This window comes from Dipodomys ordii, unplaced genomic scaffold (assembly GCF_000151885.1).
Source record: "Dipodomys ordii isolate 6190 unplaced genomic scaffold, Dord_2.0 Scaffold136, whole genome shotgun sequence".
In the NCBI taxonomy this organism is placed as follows: domain Eukaryota; kingdom Metazoa; phylum Chordata; class Mammalia; order Rodentia; family Heteromyidae; genus Dipodomys; species Dipodomys ordii.
Window position 1 is genome coordinate 654,416 of NW_012267352.1, and position 20,681 is coordinate 675,096.

The window sequence follows — 20,681 nt, forward strand, 5'->3', positions numbered from 1 at the left end:
ACTGTCCCTCAGCTCTTCAGCTCAAGGCTAGTGCTTTACCACTTGAGCCACAGTGCCACTTCCGGCTTTTTTCTTTTTGCTTATGTGGTGCTGAGGAAACAAACCCAGGGCCTCATGCATGCAAGGCAAGCACTCTACCACAGAGCCACCTTCCCAGCCCCAATAAAGAGCTTTTAATAATATATAGTAAGGCTTTTAAAAGTTGCCCTTGTATACATTTGTGCTTTGCAGTAGAAGTATGGGTAAGTATTGTTACTGAACAAAAGTAATGCATAAAAATACAAGAAATTTAAAATAGGTTTTCTTCTGTTAGTTGGAAGAGTTTTGTATATTAATAGTATATTTATTTTTCAGAAATATGTCTCTAAGAACAATGATTTTCCAAATTTTGTCAGCACAATTTTCTCTTAGATATCTTAAATAATTCTTTTTCAGTCACTATTCAATCTTTTGGAATTTAGAAGATTAGTTCTGAATTACAAGCCTCCATCAAATGCTCAAGATTTACCTCGAAATCAAAAGGTAAAATTATAAAGGATTTACAGAGTAATACTGAAATGCTGTTTATATCCTGTCATCTTATATCCATTCATCTTGATGAATTACTGATTCATCAAATGAGATTAAGAATGTTTTAACTTGCTATAGTAACTTCAGACCCTTTGTCAGTATATTGTAAATAATAATAGTATTCCAAATTTCCACTCAGGACCCCTCTATTGGGATTGCTAAAATTTCAATAACATTTATAGGCTACAATGTACAATTCATTTTTTCTCAATTTACTCTTGAAAAATGATAGGGAAATCAAAATTTCTTTTCAGTTGCTTGTTCAGAAGAATCCTTAAAAAAAAAAACAGATTTAGCTATAGTATCTTTACAGTCAAATTTTAACCTTCTGTTTTGTGTAAACTTTCTGTTTGTGTAAAGTGAGAGCAGACAAACTCCTAGGCCTGATTGACTGGTTTAGTCCCTTAATTTTTCATTGTTAGGTTCCTTGGTCTGTAAAATACAGAAAATAATAGCAGTTATTGCATGGGTGCTTGAGGGGATTTAATGAGACAATATAAAGAGTTTAAAAGTACCTATTATATTTAAATATTAGGTGGCAGCCATTGCCAGTTATTATATAATACTTTTATTTTAAAAACTTTGAAATGTAGGTCTCATTTGTGCCCAGATGTTGATACTTAACGGGAAAAACACTGACTGTGGAGATGAGATGCTGAGGTACAGGGCTTGACTGGTGTTTGTCATAAACTTCCTGAGCCCTAAAGTAACAAGAAGGTGGTACAGGTTTAGGTTACAGTAAAGTACTGAACTTCTTGTGACCTATTATTGTAGTGTTAAATTATTAAATGATGTTTTTCTTTTAGGGTTTAATTTTTAAGACAACTTTTTTTTTCTGCAAACATGTGAAACATTCATAAAGCACTCTGGAAGGGATATTACTTGATGTAAAACCAACTTTTCAGGCTGTAATCTCAGGTTGTGAAATGTCAGGCTTGAAAGCAATTATGTTTAAAAGAGAACTGACTCTAACAACATCTCACACTCCTGAAAAATTAGGCAAAAGCTCTTCAGTCTTAGTAGTTTATACTTGGCATTTTCTGGACTATTCTTTCCTTTGATCACAACTTGTTATTATCAGTAATTCTTTTTTAAAAAAATTATTGTCAAGGTGATGTATAGAGGGGTTGCCGTTACATAACTAAGGTAGTAGTTACATTTTTTGTCTAACTTGTTACTCCTTCCCTCATTTTTCTCCCTCTTTCCCTCCTTCCCCAACCCCCTCTTCCCGCCCCTAGGTTGTGCAGATCATTCCCAACATAATGTCTTGTATCGCTGTTTCATAAGTTCCCCCTTTGTCTTTTGTCTCAATGTTTAGTTGTTCCCCTTCCAGTACCCAGGGTACCAATCTCAAGTATAATTATTTGACATTATGTAGTTATTTATGCTTACATACCTGTATTTTCATGACAGACGTACATATCTCTACATATCTCTGTATATGGTCTTACTCTTTAATTTTTCACACTTAAGTAATTTGAGAGCTTTATTTTTTATAGTTGAATAAAAAGTTTCTTTAATCTTTAAGAAGTATTTATTACATCTTTGTTTCCATAACCAGGGTTAGTGAGGCCATGAACATGCTAGAGAAATGTATAATCAACCCTCCTCCTCCCCTCCCTCCCTCCCTCCCTCCCCTCCCTCCTTTCCTCCTTCTCTCCCTCCCTCCCTCCCTTCCTTCCTTCCTTCCTTCCTTCCTTCCTTCCTTCCTTCCTTCCTTTTTCTTTCTTGTTTGTACTGGAGTTTTCTAGGCAGGTTCTCTACCACTTGAGTTGTAGACCACCCCATTTCTGCTTTTCCTATTTTTTGAATAGGTTCTTTGTATTTTTGCCTGCGTGGATCTGTTTGGATCTACGTAGAGTTTCCATGTAGTTGAATTGCAAAAGTGCACTGCAATACCAAGGTTGTTAGTTGAGATTGTGCCCATTTTTTCCCATGCTGACCTGTAACTATGATCTTCCTACTCCTCTTTTTTGAGGTGGGAGGATTACAAGCATCTGCCACTGTGTATGGGTCTAGAGATAGTTATTTCTTGCAATGAAAGGATTAGTAGCATATCTGGGTATTTTTTATTTTTTATTTTTCTCAGTCATGGGGCTTGAACTCAGGGACTGGGCATTATCCCTTTTCTTCTTTGCTCAAGGTTAGAGCTCTACCACTTTGAGCCATAGCTCAAAAGTGATTAATTAGAGATCAGAGTCCCATTAGACTCTCCTGCCTGGGCTGGCTTCAAACCACAATCCTCAGATCTCAGCCTTCTTAGCAGCTAGAATTATAGATATGAACCACCAGTACCTGGCCCAGATATTCTTCTGATTTAGGGAGTTAAAACAATTTCTCTCATTATTTAAAACATACATTTAGGAGACTACTGTATCATTTTATATAGGATTGTCTGCAGTTATTTTCCAGTTTTACATGGTGCCAAATTGATGCCATTGAAGCAAATGTGATGATATAGGTCCTTGTCAGGCAGTGATTTGTGTTATGCTCACTTGAGGTCATAAAAGACCCATTTTTAAATAAGGTATCAGTGTAACTTCTGCTACTTATTATTTAATGTCAAATTTACATCCAACTTATGAATTGTGTACTGCCATATTGAGCTTAAAAATGAATGCATTTGGGATCAGTTTAGTCAAATCCCAGGGATGCCATTTGCAGCTAACCACCAAAAGTTGCCACAGATATTTATATATAGAGTGAGAAGAACAGATTGAGTTTGATCTGGTTCGAACATTGATAGATCGGGCTTCTACTTCTTGAAATTGAAACTATTCTTTTCACTTATGTTTGTTTAAATTGTTTGTAAGTTTATGTTGAGAATGGTGAGATTACTAGAAAAACTTAATCATTTCCTTGTCCTCAAAGGAAATCTGGATTAAAAAGTTACAAATGGAGACTAAAACACAATAACTGTTGAGAATACAAAGAATAAAATGTCATATATAATAGAAATCAATACATAAACATCTGGTAATGACTGCAAAGCTGCTTCTTGAGAAAATTAGTTCAATTGTTCTAAAGACTATGGATCAAGGAAAAAAATACAGAAACTAGGACTATAAAGGCTGAGAAAAGGGAAGAACACTTAATCAAAGGCTTAGATTAGTTGAAATCTTAATTTAGGACAAAAATTTCCACATGAGCATTTTTGTCTCCTTTCCCCTGTATGGGAATGACAATCATAATACAAGGGACTGTGTATAGTTGAGGAATGCACTGTATTTAGAAGCTAATACCTGAAAGACTTTTGAATTATTCCCACCCACCCGCCCCCCCCCAAAAAAAAGAAAAAGAATTCTGGATGTATAAGTTTCAATAAGTGTTTAAAGGATTCAGCATGTTGCAATATATTTTCTGAATACAAGGAACTTGTTAGATGTCAACCATAGAAAGGTATCTAGAACATTTCGGTAATTAGGAACTAACATGTCTCTAAATATGCTAAGGAACCTACAAAAATTAGAAATTTTAGAATGTTCTGAACAGAATGAAAATTGTAACATGACCTGCCAGAATTAGATTCAGTTAAAGCAATGATTAGTGGAAAATCACCTAGTAGACACAGAAGAGTTCATATTAATGAACAACTGCTTGCATAGTCAGAAATTAGAAACAAGCATGAATCTCAAAGTTGAAGAAAGGAGAAAATGATAAAATAAAAATAGGAATCACTGAAGTAGACATCAGAAAAAAAACATAATAGAAAATTAGTGACTGCAAAGCTGCTTCTTGAGAAAATTAGTACAATTGTTCTAAAGACTATGGATCAAGGAAGAAAATACAGAAACTAGGACTATAAAGGCTGAGAAAAGGGAAGAACGCTTTACATTTTGTGTATGAGAGATCTCATAATCAGAAGACAAGTATGTGGAAGGCCACAGCTGATGAAATCCGCTGATGTAGAAGTACATCACCTGAAGTGACCTACAGTCTCAGTAAGCCAAAATTCCACCAAAATATTCAACAGCCATGTTTTTACAGAAAATTGACAGGGAGGATTTTGAAGTCAGAGCAAGTCCTTGTCTACAAAAGTGTACTTTTAGTTATTTTTCAGATGGGCTCTTAGTTTTGTCCTGCAACATCTTCTCCTGCCTCTGCCTCACACTGTGGGATTACAGATCTGCACAGTGATACTTGGAGAACAACTATTTCTATCTGAACTATAGATTTCTAGGCAGATATTATGTAAAGTTACTTAAATACATGTCTGTAGTGATTTTGTTAATGATAATTTTTGTAAACTTGGAGTTTCTCTCATATTTATATTAGAATTGGTACTGTAAGAGCTAAATATAAGAACTGTTTATCCAGTTTGTTGTCTAGAAGCATTCCACCTGATTATGTAAATATGGTTATGAAATATTTCCTTTTATCTCTTTTAAAACAAGTAGGAAATAATTGATAACGGTTTTTTTTAATTTATGGTTTGGTTGAATACTTTGTGTAGCAAAATGTTGCTTAAGGGATTCTGAACACTTTATCTTTGAGAAGGTTACGGTTTTATTGAGGGGAACATTAAAATTTTAGAGTACTAAGAGAAATATGTTTTAGTGTCATAGTGGGATCTGGTTTAATACTAGATTCATATACTTAGTAAAAACCAAAATTAAGCATAGCAATTGTAATTAGATTGCATTTAATATGTTATAAACTAATGACAGTGTTTCTATAAATAATAAAAAATCATAAGTAGCAAAAATGAAAAATAAATGTAAATACTATTTGCTATTTATTAAATTGCTAAGAAGTATTTAGATAAAGTTATAGTATTGGTCTAAAAATTGGGAACATCCCATCAGCAATAGCAGGTGGAGATTCATAGAACTTGAAGACATTCTTACGTTGGAGTTGTCTAGAAAGGCTTACATGGGTTTATTGGGGGAATGACTTAGAACAGGGCCTGGCCTGTAGTGAGCGCTTATTGAATGTTGGCTCTTATTATTGCTTTTGTCAGCAGCAGCTGGGTCTTGCTGAATGGGAAGGATTATAATAAACACACTCAAATGCAGTGGATATTCTTGGCTGAGTAATGACATGATATGCTGTGAATATATAGCATTTGTGCTGAAATTGTGAACCTAGCCTAGATCTTCTCTCTTCTTGTTTAACTTTTAAGTCTTATAGATAATGCCACTGTTATTATCGTTAAGAACAACACAAAGTGCTGTATTTTTCCATAATATGTGTCAGTTATTTTAATTTTGGGTTATGGTTATGTGACTTTCGCTGGTCTAGTGAAGATTTTAATCTTCACTTAGATTTTTGTTTTCTTTGTAGGAACATCGAAATTTGCCTTTTATGCGTGAACTGAGGTACCTATTTGCACTTCTTGTTGGTACTAAAAGGAAATATGTTGATCCATCAAGAGCAGTAGAAATTCTTAAGGATGCCTTCAAATCAAATGACTCACAGCAGGTATTTGATCATTAAACATTTTTGTCTATTGAATCTTATAGATCCCTGAACAACTTTTCCAATAATGTGGAAGTAATGTGAAAAGTAACATACATGCTGGCTTTTAACAGAAGATCAGTTTTGAGCTTCATAAGATTGTGGACTTAACTTACATTGTATAAGTTGTTAGTTTTGAGATTTTTCAAGACTGATCTAGTTGGAAACCAGCCTTTGTTTGAAAGATGAGCACATGGAATTTTGTGTGTAGTGTTACCCACTTTCAGTCCTTTCAACAGAGAAAGTGCTTTGTACATTATTCTATGAAAAGCCTGAAGCTTGCTTTCTATTGAGCAGTGAGAAATTATTTAACTCATGTCATCCTCCCATACTTAACCAGCTTGATAGCTTTGCGTATACAATGTAAAGTACACACATAGAAATTTGTGACTGTTTTTGTTACATACCCATGTGATTGAATATATCAGACAGAATATATTTTAATGATTTCACTGCCCTGGAATTAATTACCTGCAATATTAAAAAGAGATTGTGGACTTAATTATTAAGGTATTGGTAACTAGCTTTAGCTAATCTGCCAAATCTAACAAGAGTCTTGGTAATGGTGGTACAGCTTAAAAATTATTGAATCAAGAAACTGAATTGTCAAAAAAAAAAGCACTAATTTTCTAAAAGAGAGGCAGTGATGATCAATTAGGAAGTTTATTTCTGTGGATGGTACTAAATTTTTTTTACAAGCTTATTTGTAGAGAGAGAGAGCATGTATGCATGTATTACCCAGTAAATGGTTATAGCATATTTTAAAGTATTAATTATATACTGGTTAAAGTATAAAAATTGGTTTTATTTATGTGAAACATTTCACGTGATGTTTGTGAACAATTAGTAATTATATTTTTTAAAAGCTGACTCTAGGTTTTATGTGGTAACACCGTTTTTAGTATGCTCAATAAGACTACTTCTTTTTCCACAGCAAGATGTGAGTGAATTTACACACAAATTATTAGATTGGTTAGAAGATGCCTTCCAAATGAAAGCTGAAGAGGAGACGTAAGTTACCATGAAGTTTAATGATAAGAACAGGAATTCAATAAATAGCATTACATTTTTACTCCTATGTGCTCCATGTCAAAAAAGAAATAGGAACCAAGACATACTTGTGAAAGTGCCAGTATTACTTGTATTACTAGCAAGCTCTTTGGGATTTGTGGGCACACATTCTCATAGCTTTTAGTTTCCACCTAGACATCAGTGTAGTTCAGAATCTAGCCAGGATGATCTAAAATGTGATTGCTGAAAGGGTTCTTCTAAGTGCCCAGTCAAGTTCCTTCAATTCTACAATCATTAACAAGGAGTAACAGATTAATGGTGGCATCTCCATTAATATCTCCTGTGACCAGTGAGTTGTTAAATCTCCATTTGTTTAAAACTTTTCTATACTCTCTGTGGCTATTGAACTCTAATTTCATTATGGTTTGGTAAGGTTACAAGAAGTTATTTCAGTTTTCTTCTAAGCCAAGAGACTTGCTTTATAGTTTGGAATATGATGTATTTTGGATAATGTTTCATGGGCTGCTGAGAAGGATGTATATTGTGCAGCTTCTGGATGAAACACTGCAGATATCTGTTAAATACATTTGATATATGAATCATTTGTTCTGAGATTTCTTTGTTGACTTTTTGTCCTATCTATTGGTAAGAGGCATTAAAGTCTCCCACTATTAATTGTTCTTAGGTCTGTCAGTGCTTGTATTTCTAGAACTGTTTATTTAGTAGACTTACCCAGGTCCATCTGCGATCTGGTGTGTGTCTGTTAACAACTGCAATTTCCTTTGAAAGTTCATTCCTTTTTCAATATAAAGCGACTTTTGTCTCTTCCAACTGATTTTAGTTTGAACTCTGATTAGATGTATGGCTATGTACACACACACCTGTATGGGGATCAAGGCTGTGGAAGTTGAATGTAATAGATCCAAGTAGAAGGGTTCGGTCTCCATCAACAGTCACCACAAGAGCCAGGGACAGGGTAGTGAAAACTTTAGAATCCTTAGGCTCAAAAGTTTCTTGCCAGCCTGGCCTTGGGCAATGGAATTGTCCTCTACCCGGGAAGCTTTTAGCCATAGACAGCAGCCACAACCATGACTCCTTATACGTCTCAGTTACCTCAATAGCACCTCTGCTGTGTGACTGGATAGTGGTTCATGAGGCTCCTCTCTGTCGTGTTTTGGGCAGCTGCCTTTACCTTTTTAGCTATAATGGTGGGCTGTTCCAAGTGTTATGAGTCTCTTTTCTAGTCCTTTATGGACAAATACAAAGGGTGCCATGCTGTCTGGCACATCACAGAACCAGAATTTTCTGTTACCTGGTAATGCCACTGCCTCTGGTGTCTAACGTGATGTTGTATTTTGAAACAGTTTATGTTTATCTGAGGGACCCTGTCAAACACACTTCCCTCTCCTCAACCAACTCTTACAACTCAAAAATCAATATCAGAGTGTTCTGTGAGTCATTGAACTCTGATTGCTCCATCTATGGAGGCTCTGAGAGGAACTTAGTCCCAAGATGGGCACTTCCTCAGGATGGGGCTTACTGCTGAATGCTGAGACAGGGGAGCCACAGAATGTAGGGAGTATTATACATATAAAAGAATAGCAAACAGTCTGCAAGAGATATTTAAACATGCATGATCACAACAGCAGTATTCATAAGTGCCAAATAATAGAAGCAAACCAAATCCATCAAAAGATGATTGAGTGAGCAAGATGTAGTGTGTTGAAACAATGAAATATTATTCAGGAACTTTGACATATAGTATGACATGATGAACCCAGAAGACATTATCCTGAAATTACGCTAGTCACCAAAAAAAGACAAATAACCCTAGAGATCTATGCAAGAATGATGGTTGCCACAGGCTGTGGAGAGAATGGAAATGGATTGGTTAGTATATAAGATTTCAGTTTTAAAAGAGAATAAGAGTTCTAGAATTTGGGCTGGGATTTAGTTCAGTGATAGAGCACTTGGCTAAAAAAGTTCCATGCCCTGGGTTCGATTGTCAGTGCCAAAGAAGAAACGACGAAATACAAAAAGTTCTGGAGTTGCTTGTATGATGGGAAAACAAAAGTGGCTAGTGTGGTATACTTTGTGTTATACTTTGATAGTATGATATACTTTGTGTCATTTTATCACAATTAAAAAACAATTGACAGGGGCTGGGAAGGTGGCTCAGTGGTAGAGCGCTTACCTTGCATGCATGAAGTCCTGGGTTCCAGTCCTCAGCACCACATAAGCAAAAAGAAAAAAGCCGGAAATGGTGCTGTGGCTCAAGTGGTAGAGCACTAGCCTTGAGCTGAAGAGCTGAGCGACAGCGCCCAGACCCAGAGTTCAGGCCCCACAACAGGACCCAGAAAAAAACAAAAAACAAAAGAACAACTGACATTGGTGGCGGCTCATGCCTATGATCCTAACTACACAGGAGTCTGAAATAGGAGGGTCATGGTTCAAAGCCAGCCTGGGCAGGAAAGTCCAGAGACTCTTCTCTCCAGTTATCTACCAGAAAAGCTGAAAGTGGAGCTATGGCCCAATTAGAAGAGTACTAGCCTTGAGCACAAAAGCTCAGAAACAGTGGCCAGACTGTAAGTTCAAGACCTACCTCCAGCACACACATACAGACACAGACACACACACACACACACACACGCGCGCGAAAGAAACAAAAATTAAAGAGTGAGTTAGAGTGTGGCTTACCATGTACTTGCAAGCAAAAGGACGGAATTTTTTTTTGAATAGTATTAAAGAGGAACATACAGCCTGTTGTATTATTGAAAGAATTAAGTGATATACCACTCTTTTTCTAAGGATTGAACGGTGTCCTTTGTGACACAATCATCAAAACCATGTGTTTCTAGCTGGGAAAGTGGTTCAGTGGTAGAGTGCTTACCTCACATGCATGAGGCCCTGTGTTGGATTCCTCAGCACCACATAAACAGAAAGAGCTGGAAGTGGCACTGTGGCTCAAGTGGTAGAGAACTGACCTTGAGCTGAAGAGCTGAGGGACAGCGCCCAGACCCATAGTTCAAGCCCATGACCAACAAAAAAAAGTGTCTTTTTAATTTTTTTGTCAGTTTTGAGGCTTGAATTTAGGGCCTAGGCCCTGTCCCTGAACTTCTTTTGCTTAAGGCTAGCATTCTACCACTTTGATCAATAGCTCCACTTCTGGTTTATTGGTGGTTAGATGGAGGTAAGAGTCTCATAGACTGTCCAGCCTAAGCTGGGTTTAAACTGTGATCTTCAGATCTCAGTCTACTGAGTAGCTAGGATTATTGACATAAGCCATCAGAGCCGGCCTGTCTTTTTTAAACAGTATTTACAAATCAATTTGATTCAAATACAAAATGTAGCAAAATGTTATATATGATGTTTGAGTACAGCACATTTTAATACAACAAAACCAAGATAAGTTGTGTTTGGGGGACCACATAAATACTTTATTTAGGTCCTTTTTTTTTGCTTTTTGACATGGGATCTTTACTCTATAGCCCATACTACTACTCCTCCTCCCTTGACTTCCTAAATGCTGGCATTAGGCACCTAGTCCAAAATTGTTTTTGTGTTTGTTTACTTCAAAAAGTATTAAATTATTTGGATAATTATACAAAAATGTATTTTAAAATTATTTGGCTAATTCACAGATAGCTAATTCTACTAGCAGTGTGAAACTTACAATAAAGGATAGCGTAGGTTCTTAGTGCCTCTGCTTGGAGCTGGTGATTTTTGGATTATATTTACCGTTCCATGTAGGAAATAATAAAAATAGGGAGAATCTTATTTTTATTGGACATTGTTTTACCTCATTTTCCGTCAAGCCAAATAAACCAAATTGTGCATTTTTAAGTATATGGTTGAAATATATCATGATAATAGGAAAAAGCAGACACTTTGTGAGCACCAACTATGATGTATCTTTTCTAAGATTGGTCTATGTAATAACTCATTTTAACTCTTGTCACAGTTTTCTGTGAGTTCAATTACATCACTACCTTTAGTTGCCAGGTGAACAAAGTAAAGAGTAAACTTACTTGTCTAGGTGACACAGGAAATAACAGAACTGTGTGCATGACAGCCAATAAACGTTCCCATCTTGTTGTATATTTTTTTTTTTTTGGGTCCGGTCGTGGGGCCTGAACTCTGGGCCTGGGCGCTGTCCCTCAGCTCTTCAACTCAAGGCTAGCGTTCTACCACTTGAGCCACAGCGCCACTTCTGGCTTTTTTCTTTTTGCTTATGTGGTGCTGAGGAATCGAACCCAGGGCCTCAGGCATGCAAGGCAAGCACTCTACCACTGAGCCACCTTCCCAGCCCTTGTTGTATATTTTTATTAATGCTTTCCCTGCTATTTATAGATCTAAAATTATAGACTTGTGTGTTTATTTTTAATATCCTCAGGGATGAAGAGAAGCCAAAGAACCCCATGGTAGAGTTGTTCTATGGAAGATTCCTCGCTGTAGGAATACTAGAAGGTATGGTTACACATTTTCTCTTTATTGCAAGTGAAAATGACACTACCCTCTATTGACTCTTTTATATATATTTTTTTCTTTTCTCTCTTCCTTTCTTCTTCCCCCACCTACTGGAATATGAACTCTAGGCCTTGTTCTTGCTAGGTAGGTGCTTGCTCCACTACTTGAGCCATACCCCAGCACACTTTCTTTCTTTCTTTGTCAGATAAGAGTATAGCATGTTTGCTTCTCGAGGGCCTCATACTATAATCCCTCTAATGTCACCTCCCAAGTAGCTGGAAATATAAACATGTGCTACCATTCCCAGCTGTCAATGGCTCTTATTTTCTGGTTTATTGGTGCTGGAGTTTAAACTCCGATCCTAATGCTCACCAGGTAACACTCTAATACTGAGCCATGTCTCCAGATCTTTTTGCTTATTTATTTATTTTTTTTTTGTGATAGGGTCTCACTATCTGCCATGGTACACTAGGAATACAGTCCACCTGTTTTATTTAGGCTTCTCAACATAGCTGGGATGTCAGATGCACTCCACGTTGTCATCTTCCCTTTATAGAAATGGGCCTTTCGTAGGCTTTTCTGCCTGGCCTGGCCTAGAACCATAGTCCTCCCAATCTCAGACTCCTGCATAGTTTAGGGTAATAGGCACATGCCATTGTGTGGAATGAGAAAAGGGTCTTTCAAACCTTGCTGCCTGGGATGACAATGAACCATATTCCTTCCCCTTTTGAGTCTCCTAAATAGCTAGGTATGAGCCACTATCCTGGTGCCTGGCTTCAGTGTCATTTTGATGTATTATTACTCATCATGTTATCTCCAGGCTGGTCATTTAAGTCCAGTCCTGTGCCCTTTCCATACATGTATACGTGTGTGCATGTTTGTGTGTTTGATTTCATCTACATTTGTAAATTTCTGTTAGCAACTCAGCCCATGCTATTTTATTTCTAGATGGCTTCTGCAATAGTTACCTAACATTCTCACCCATTGTACACAGTCATAAAAGCATTTCAGAGACATGTCCAATTCCATTATTCTTAGAGGTAACTGAGCAACTTTTCATATTCAGAATGTAGTATAAAAGATTTCTATGAGGTTTCAGAGCCTTATAGTCTCTATGAAACCCTGCTATACGTCATTGTCTTCTCCTTGTTTCTCCATGTTACACTGTCCTTCCTTACATGAAACATGCATCAACATACTTGTTATGCCATTCCTTGGCCAACAGTCTTACATAGTCTGCAACAGTCTGACCTGGCAAACTTCTACTCACCCTTCAAATCTCAGCCTGAATATCACTTTACCTTGATAGTCTTCCCTATGGTATCCACTGCCCCCGCAAGACTGGATTTGGTCTCCTTCTGTACCCCCTCATAGCACACTGTGTGTGTGTGTGTGTGTGTGTGTGTGTGTGTGTGTGTATCTTTTGTAATTACTAGCATAAAAAATTACTAATTTATAAGTATGTGTGAAATAATTGTGTATAATGTGTTGCAAACAGAAGTGAAGTTATTTTTTAGTTCAGGATCACCTCTCTATGCTAACTGCTGTAGGTGTGTCCATGGTTAACATGATATCTTGCTCTTAAAAATACTTCTTGCAGCTGGGCTCTGGTGGCTCACACCTATAATCCTAGCTACTCAGGAGGCTGAGATCTGAGGATTGTGGTTCAAAGCCATCCCAGGTAGAAAAGTCAATGAGACTCTTATCTCTAATAAATTACTCTGAAAAAGACAGAAGTGGTAGCATGGATCAAGTGGTAGAGCACTAGCCTTGAGCACAAGAGAGATCAGAGACAGCGCCCAGGCCCTGAGTTTAAGCCCCAGGACTGGCAAAAACAAACTTGCAAGAGTTATTGTATTTCTGCTTCTCTCTCCCTCCTCTCTCTCTCTCTCTCTCTCTCTCTCTCTCTCTCTCTCTCTCTCTCTATGTATGTGTTTGTGGGGGGGGTAACTAATGTCTGTGGTTGAATATGAGCACACAGGTGTATGAATCAATATATCAATAAACTAATGGGGAAGTTGTACTATTTGACACAGAACCTGAGTGTTAAAATTTTGAGGTTTAGGAAAGAATCTGTAAGTATTCTTTTGTGGAAAAACTTCTTTGAGGGATATTAATCTGGTCAACTTTTCCCCTTCTTATAGGTAAAAAATTTGAAAACACTGAGATGTTTGGTCAGTATCCACTTCAAGTCAATGGATTCAAAGATCTGCATGAGTGCCTAGAAGCTGCAATGATTGAAGGAGAAATTGAATCTTTACATTCAGAAAATTCAGGAAAATCAGGCCAAGAGGTGAGGTTAGCATTGCTATTACCCTCTTGTTTGCTCAGGTCTTTCCTACACAGACATAAAGCACAATTCAGTATTTTAATTATATGGTTCTTAATCATTGAAAAATAATTCAGAAACATAATTTTGGAGTTACTTACGTTAGTTTAGATAGACTTGGAAATATGAACAGTTAATATGATCTATAGTATATGTGAAATTCTCATTTAAACAATTTATTAAAACATTTTTTTGTATCAGTCTGACTTTGGGATATTGCTTAATGTTACTGTATCTTTGAATCATGGTATTAGTAGCATATCAGACTTGGAAGTTAAGAAACGTGCACTGATACTAGGGCAGATGTTTATACTGGTACTTGTTGCTTACATCGGGTATTGGGATTTGCATCACAGTATTCCTCTTCATACATACTTTCTGGTTGATTACATAAGGTCAGATGGAAGAACTTGCTTTTTCAACAAAGAAGTGTAACTTTCTATTAAATATGTGTAATCTCACAAAAACAAGGTTTTTGAAGTACATTTTGAGAGAAAAACCTGTTTTTTAAAAAATGTTTTAAGAGTACTGTATTTCCTCTAGAAATTGTCTTACAGAAATTATGACAAATTTAAGAGCACTTTGGCTGTTAATGGTGATTATGTAAATCTTTTCTAACTGCAGAAATTTGTTCTTAATATTAGACCATTATACAGTATGGCAATGATGCTGTGCTTAGAGATAACATTAAAGTTACCTTTAATGACCTGTGTGTTACTAGCATGGGATATTAGATTATAGAAAAGTAAATTAATTTTTTTGCCAAATGAAAAATTGTTTTTTTTAATTCTAGTTAGTATTATATGAATATATACTGCTACACTTTTAATGTGATTAATTGCAGAGCTCAGAATATTATTAATGGCTTGTAAAATGAATTTTGGTAATGTCTGGTCATATCATTATGTTGCATGAGCAATAGAATGAGGCAGTAAAATCCTTCCACTTCTCATGGTAGGAAACACCTGCCATTACTCACAGAGGAAGTGCATTCATAGCACAGACACAAAACATTATATGAACATCTTTTGCAAGGTAAGGAAGCAATTTGTGTTTCCTGGACATTTTACAGTCTGTGCAAGAGCATACCCAATCTAGCTACTGTCAACTTCTAATGAATTACAGCATGTAGCTTTAATTTTAATGCTGATGTTTAAAGTATCACAGTAAAATATACAGGTAACAGTGCTTGAAATGTGCTTACTTGTTTGTATAGCACTAAAATGGAATATGGGATATTATCTTAAATAATCACAATTTCATGAGATATGTAGGCTAATGTTTTGGGTTTTTTTTCTTCTTGAGTCAGTACAGCCCAGGTTGGCCTTGAAAACTCATGTGGCTGAGACTTGCCTGGACACTCAGGACAGAGTGCCAAGATTACACCTAGGCAATACCATGCCTAGCTATTTTGATTTTTAGCAGCAATGTGGGTGTAAATTAGAATTCACTAAAATTCCTATCAGTGCCCTGTGAAATAAAAATAAGTAAGCATATTTTTCTTAGCAAAATAAAATTTGAGATGTTTATAATATTGGGGTAAAAAATTACCCATATCCAGCTGAGGAAATAGCAGTTTGCAAGATCATTAGCATTTGGGGAGGGAGAAGTAGTGTTAAATAACCACTTATTTAATTAATGCTTTCTCTAGATAAAAGTAGCATCTTTCAAGATCCTAGTTTAATTCAGTTTACCAGGTGAGCTTCCTTTCTGCTTTTGTTAGATGCCTTAATTTAAATTAGTATCCTTTTAATGTTTTGACAGAGAATGTGGCATTTTATGTCAATGGAAATGATTACACACAGTAAAATCTATACAGCAGTTTCTTTTTTATAGAAGTAACTTATAAAGCTTATTAAATACATCAAATAATAGTACAATTTTTTATACTTTATATTGATTGACAAGTTAAAAACTTTTCCTTCTCTTGAAGTAATTGTTTATGTAAAACAAAACTTACATAAAAATAATCTTCTTTTGAGGATTGGTTGAATTTCATATTTCATTGAACAGCTACCAAATTCTGTCTGGGCTTTTGAGTGGAGGTAGGAAATTATAACCACATTCATTATTTTTTTGGGGGTCCAGTCGTGGGGTCTGAACTCTGGGCCTGGGCTCTGTCCCTCAGCTCTTCAGCTCAAGGTTAGTGCTCTACCACTTGAGCCACAGTGCCACTTCTGGCTTTTTTTTTTCTTTTTGCTTATGTGGTGCTGGGGAATTGAACCCAGGGCCTCATGCATGCAAAGCAAGCATTCTACCACTGAGCCACCTTCCCAGCCCCACATTCATTATTATTTGGCTCATAATAACAAATACTTGTTAGTTCTTGCTATATATATTTAATATAATCATTTTAAGTTCCAATCTCATGCTTGTTAGTGATTTATATTTTTCATAAATTAGTTAAATATATGAAAATGTTATGTTTTGTTTTTAAGATAAAAATAGTTATCATTTGTGATATAAAAGTACCTTTTTTCTTTTCAGTATTATACCTTACAAATTATTTTTTTCACAAGATTTTGCCAGTGCAATTCAACATGATTTTGAAAAAGAAAACCTGAGCTATGAAGCCTTGATTTTAACCAGTGTCTTTTCTTTTGATTAGAATGTCTAATGTAAGCAGTGATCTTAGAAGGAAATTGTTAGCAGATTTTTATCTTTTCTGATTATGTGTAGTACTCACTGTTGGAGTTGTCAAAAGGTATGGGAAACTTTCAGGAAGAAGTTGCATTTTAACTAAATCGTGTGTGTTCCCAAGCCCTATGTTCTTAGACATATTAACATGATGGAATGTAAAATTGATGTGTAAGATTTCCGTGGTAAAAATGGAAATGTTAAAAGTTTGTTTTTTTTTTTGTTTGTTTTCTTTCAGCATTGGTTTACTGAACTGCCACCTGTGTTAACTTTTGAATTGTCAAGATTTGAATTTAATCAGGCATTAGGACGACCAGAAAAAATACACAACAAATTAGAATTTCCTCAAGTATTATATTTGGACAGGTATGATCTGCTATAAAACATACTTAGCTTTCTAGCAATCGAGAAGCAAATGAATTAATAAAATCTATGTTTTTCATGATACACTCATACTATATACCAATGAAAATGGAGTTACATTATATTACAAAAGTATAGATAATGGAAATATTATTACAGAGAAATTAAAAATGAGATTTTTTTGTGTGATCTCAAACTACTGTTAGCATTTTTAAAAATACAATTTTGTGTTATTTAGAATTTTAAATAAATTTATCACTTACGGTGATAGTTATACCTAGCCTTGTATCTATTTCTAAGATATTTGGAAATACTAATAGTGGTTTTTTTCTTAATAGATATATGCACAGAAACAGAGAAATAACGAGAATTAAGCGGGAAGAGATCAAGAGACTGAAAGATTACCTCACAGTATTACAGCAAAGATTAGAAAGGTATGACATTTTGGAATTATAACTATAGGAAATCATGTTAATTAGTGACTAGGTTTTTTCTTTTAAATTTGCTTGATGTGATTCATAGTATAAGAGTAACTAGTAATCTTTCTGTATTGACAATTTGCTTCAATAATTTTGAGCTTTGTTAGAAACGTGAAATAATTTATAGGTGAATTTAGAGGATTATTTTAATATGTAAAATTAAATATCAACAAGTAATTATCATGGTGTTAATAGTAGGAATAAAGAGTAAATTACTATTGTGCCTAAGATTCAATATTACTCCTGAACTATCTATTAAAATGAATAGTGTCTTATGTTTTTCTCCTTAATATACAAGATACAAACTTGAGTAAATAACAGTACCTGACTACAGCTTTGTAAAAAGAGGGAACCAGGTCCCAAACAGGGGTTAAGGGGTACCTCAGTACCATGTCTTGCATGGCCAGAATTCATGCTTACTATTTCTGAGGGTAAGTGAAGAGATTTGTGCATATGGTATCTCTGTTGTCTTAGAGCTTTGCATTATTTCTAAAACAAGCCAAGATCAAGACCAAAATATTCTGCAAGAAGACAGTCTACAGAGTGAAATGGGGCTTGATAGATCCAAGTTTACAGCCTCTAACTTAAATCTCTGTAACTTCCTTCTTATTTGCAAATTAATAGCCTAAAATTTCTGAACAAAAATAACATTTCTTATTTCAATAATTTTTTTCCCACCAAAATGTACCAATACTATTAAACAGTATTGACAAATGAAAGTAGGAGGGTATAAATCACCATCTTGGTCATGAGCCCACATACGAAATTTAGAAAAAAGAAAAGAATCTCTAGAGTGTGTACTGTCAGTGTCTTCTTCCTGTTTAAATACTATTATCATAATGATTTGAACATTTTAACAGCTTTATCAGCTTTAGTTTTCTTTCTTTGGAGAACCTATATTATATTTCTTGAGTGTGATTCAGTTTACATTTTTCATTTTAAAGAAGTGAATTTTACTGTTGTGGCAGAGTTACTGAACCACTGTACCATGTTTTATGAGAGTCATTAAAAAAATAAACGTATTGTACATGCAAATAAAAGCATTTGTGTGTTGTTGTTTTTAAACAGATATTTAAGCTATGGTTCAGGTCCCAAACGATTCCCTTTGGTAGATGTTTTACAGTATGCATTGGAATTTGCCTCAAGTAAACCTGTTTGCACATCTCCTATTGAAGATATTGACTCTAGTTCTCCACCTAGTGGTTCTGTAACATCACAACCATTATCAAGGTAAAGTTTGCTGTAGGCTCCTGTTATATTACATACAATGGATGCCTTCAAGTTTTATAAAATGAGAATTGTGGAGTTTTTCATAAATATTTGAAAGAGTAAATTCATTTAGTCTTTGGAAACAGGCTTATTTCCTTATTTCGGTGGCTTTTTATAGTTGTGGGTTGAAATTTTCATCTTTTTATATGTATGCAGTTATATGTTTCAACCTTCTACAACTTGTGAAAATCATACTTTTAAATAAGTGTTTTTGTTTTTATAATAGGAACTTGTAAATATCAGCAATGGAAGATCTTTATGGTTACAAATATGTTAACTTTACCATATATTACCTTTTCTGGTTTCTAAAAATAAATGAAATTACACCACTTTTTTGTTTATTTTAACACCACAACTGTATCCTTATAGTAATGTAATTCCCATATATTAAGAATCTTAGCATATTAGGTCAATTCATATAAAGAACTTTTGGGTTTGAAATTGTAAGTTATGTGTTTGCCATCGTCTGTACTCAGCACTTTTGTTTGATGTCTTCCTAATTAAAATATCCTGTGCTTGGAAAACACAGCGCAACAGAACAACAGGGAACTCCTTCTTCAGAGCTGCCCAGCACGTCGCCTGCATTAGTTGCTGCCATTCCCTCGAGGTCAGTGATACACAAGCCATTCACTCAGTCTCGGATACCCCCAGATTTACCCATGCATCCAGCACCAAGGCACATCACAGAAGAAGAACTTTCTGTTCTGGAAAGCTGTTTACATCGCTGGAGGACAGAAATAGAAAATGACACAAGAGGTAAGAAGCTTCTTATCATGTAGCTACTGTCGTTTGACCTGGCTGTGTATACTCACATTGAGAGAAGGAAAATCAATTCTAGATTTCATATTTAAATATCCTGCTCACCATTTTCTAGAAAAGGTTTTATTTATACTAAAGTTGTCTGACTCTCCATTTTCTTGGATCTAATATTAGAATTACAGGGACCAAAACTTTCCTAGATTATGTGTCTGATTAATGACATAGCAGATGGTCTGATTTTCTACTTTAGTGTTCTAAATTTATATCAAACTGGTATTCAGTTACTCCATTGGTGAAATGCCATATTATACCAGTTTATACATACCAATTTTGTTTTTGACGTAGTATTTGCATACTAAAGAATTTTGAGTGATAAAAAAATCTTTTCCTTTAGCTTCAGAATTAGAAATAGGAATTTTTATTTTGAATCTACTCTGATTTCTAGACATGGTCTGTGCTACACAGGCCTAGTATCTAAGTTTTAACTGACATGCAGCAAAATAAGACTACATGCACATGCATGTGTTACTCATTGTCATCTGTCCAATGTTTTAAGGAAACTGTCCTTTGTTCTGAACTTAAATTGTTCCAAACTTTCCTTTGTTGTGAACTTAAATTTTTTTCTGATTTTAAAAAACCGCTTTTCATTTTTAGTGCAATGATGCTGTCAATATTTCATGAGAGTTTGTTTATATTTTCCATATTGTTAAACTATATCATGCTATCATTATCCCCAAGTGTTACACCAATTTTATTGTTCTCTAGAAAAAAAATATTAGAACTATTTTACATTGAAAGAATGAAGTTATATTGCATAGCATTATAGGATTTTCAGTGAAAAACTTGATTCCTTGTAAATGACATGCTGATAAAGATTAATCCTAATTTAATAGAGACCAAAAAATAGTAACCATTACCTTCCCTAGGTATAATGATTTTCCTTAATGTGTTTTAAATATAAGATATGTTACAAACATAAAGCACACATTGTTTACCTGACAGTATTTTGTTAAATGCTGGTAAATGTTGAGTGTTTTTCCACTGGGCATGATTTTAAGAGTTTATTCAGAGAGGTGGGAGCTAAGAAATCATTGAAACAAAGATGGTGACATTGAGTGAGAAAAGAAATAAATGTACGTTAATTTTTAAAATTTGCATATATCTATATCTACATATCTACATGTAGATATAGATAGACATGTAGATATGTAGATATAGATAGACATATATGGGGAACAATGACACATGTGGACCATTGACTACAGGTAAGTGATAGGAATAACTAAATAGAATATAGTTTAGATAAAGGCAAACTAGTGAGCAAGTTAGTGAAAATATGA

General features: G+C 35.1%; 1 protein-coding gene across 1 annotated transcript in view; it reads left to right on the forward strand.

Moving 5' to 3' along the window:
- The window catches only part of Usp25 (ubiquitin specific peptidase 25), a 101,151-nt gene that overhangs the window by 38,416 nt on the left and 42,054 nt on the right, over positions 1-20,681 (forward strand). The window contains exons 6-15 of the mRNA XM_013031017.1: positions 232-242; positions 436-522; positions 5,854-5,991; positions 6,962-7,038; positions 11,432-11,505; positions 13,650-13,798; positions 16,710-16,837; positions 17,173-17,268; positions 18,382-18,543; positions 19,112-19,338. Coding sequence (XP_012886471.1) covers positions 232-242; positions 436-522; positions 5,854-5,991; positions 6,962-7,038; positions 11,432-11,505; positions 13,650-13,798; positions 16,710-16,837; positions 17,173-17,268; positions 18,382-18,543; positions 19,112-19,338 — 1,149 coding nt within the window. The remainder of the gene's footprint in view (positions 1-231; positions 243-435; positions 523-5,853; positions 5,992-6,961; positions 7,039-11,431; positions 11,506-13,649; positions 13,799-16,709; positions 16,838-17,172; positions 17,269-18,381; positions 18,544-19,111; positions 19,339-20,681) is intronic.